Below are 1,123 nucleotides of genomic sequence, written 5' to 3' on the forward strand. Positions count from 1 at the left end.
AAATTTACATTTATTTATCCGCTGTAAAAGGCGAATATTATAATGTTTTTTTGTGACGTAAGTTTTTAGGTATGACTAAAATCATAGTTGGGTAAGGGTGCATTTTTATACAGTAAATATATGTCGAAAATAAATATTATGCTTTCTAAACGCTTCCGTTTTGTGCTGTGCTATTTTCTTTGCTATGTAATAGATTAGTACTTCAATTGTTGTGAACACTTTAGACCGATAAGTCATAAATAATCTCCAGCTCTTCTGCCCACCGGAGCTATTTATGAGGTTACAGGGAGATAGGCATATTTTAATTAAAGTGAGTGAAGCATAATCATTTTAGTTGAACATCCACCGATAATTGTTCGTAAGGTGGCATATGGTCCTTTTCCGTCTAGTAGACTATGTCGGAAGTGTCTTTGAGAAAGAGGAAAGAGGAGGGAAAGAAAGAAAGAAAGAAAAAAGATCAGTAACGTCAGCGCGTAGTTGTATCGAACTTCGCTCGCCTGTGTTGTGTATGTGTCGTCTGCGCAATACCGGTTCCAATATTATATATGTTGACAAGATGGGAACTGTCAGCACATATAATTAATTTGATTAAAATAGGTATGTCAGGAGTAGCATTCATGTGCAAAATTTATAAAATAACGCAAGCATTTTTGTCATATAAATGGAAAAGCTAAGAATTTAGAGATGTTGGAGTATTATCAATAGTGTTGGCCAATGACGTCACGGGAGAGCGGGAGTGGTATTTAGGAGCGCGCGCAGAGCCCTCAGTGAGCGCGAGTAAGTCGTACCAGACGGAAGGGTTCTCTGAGTCCTATCGTCGTTCGTCGTCTTTCCTCCCCTTACAGCATGGGCTTGTAAGGAATTTGTGCGCTTTACTTGTGTTGTTCCGAATCTTTGGAAATTGTTTAACCTAGGTGACTTGCTTAAGTGAATCATCATGAAGAAGTTCACGCTGAAGCACGTTTTCGAAGGATTGCGCTCGACTGTTCAGCAGCCACAGGCCAAACCTGAGCAAGTGTCAATCGTCGAAACACTGCAACCTGAGAACTTCCAGGTCGCTAAGGTAAGTGTCCCCAAAATACTCATGCATACACCATTTAAGTGAAAAGACCCACCTTCCACC

The 1,123-nt window shown here is 40.0% G+C and overlaps 1 protein-coding gene across 5 annotated transcripts in view; it reads left to right on the top strand.

Moving 5' to 3' along the window:
- Positions 1-778: 778 nt before the first annotated feature.
- Tomosyn (syntaxin-binding protein tomosyn) overlaps positions 779-1,123 on the top strand; it is a 772,563-nt gene continuing 772,218 nt past the window's right edge. For all 5 annotated transcript variants that reach the window (XM_068372633.1, XM_068372635.1, XM_068372636.1 and 2 more), the window contains exon 1: positions 779-1,063. In XM_068372633.1, the coding sequence (XP_068228734.1) occupies positions 938-1,063 (126 nt within the window). In that variant the 5' untranslated portion in view covers positions 779-937. The remainder of the gene's footprint in view (positions 1,064-1,123) is intronic.

Source organism: Palaemon carinicauda, chromosome 4 (assembly GCF_036898095.1).
Source record: "Palaemon carinicauda isolate YSFRI2023 chromosome 4, ASM3689809v2, whole genome shotgun sequence".
Lineage (NCBI taxonomy): Eukaryota > Metazoa > Arthropoda > Malacostraca > Decapoda > Palaemonidae > Palaemon > Palaemon carinicauda.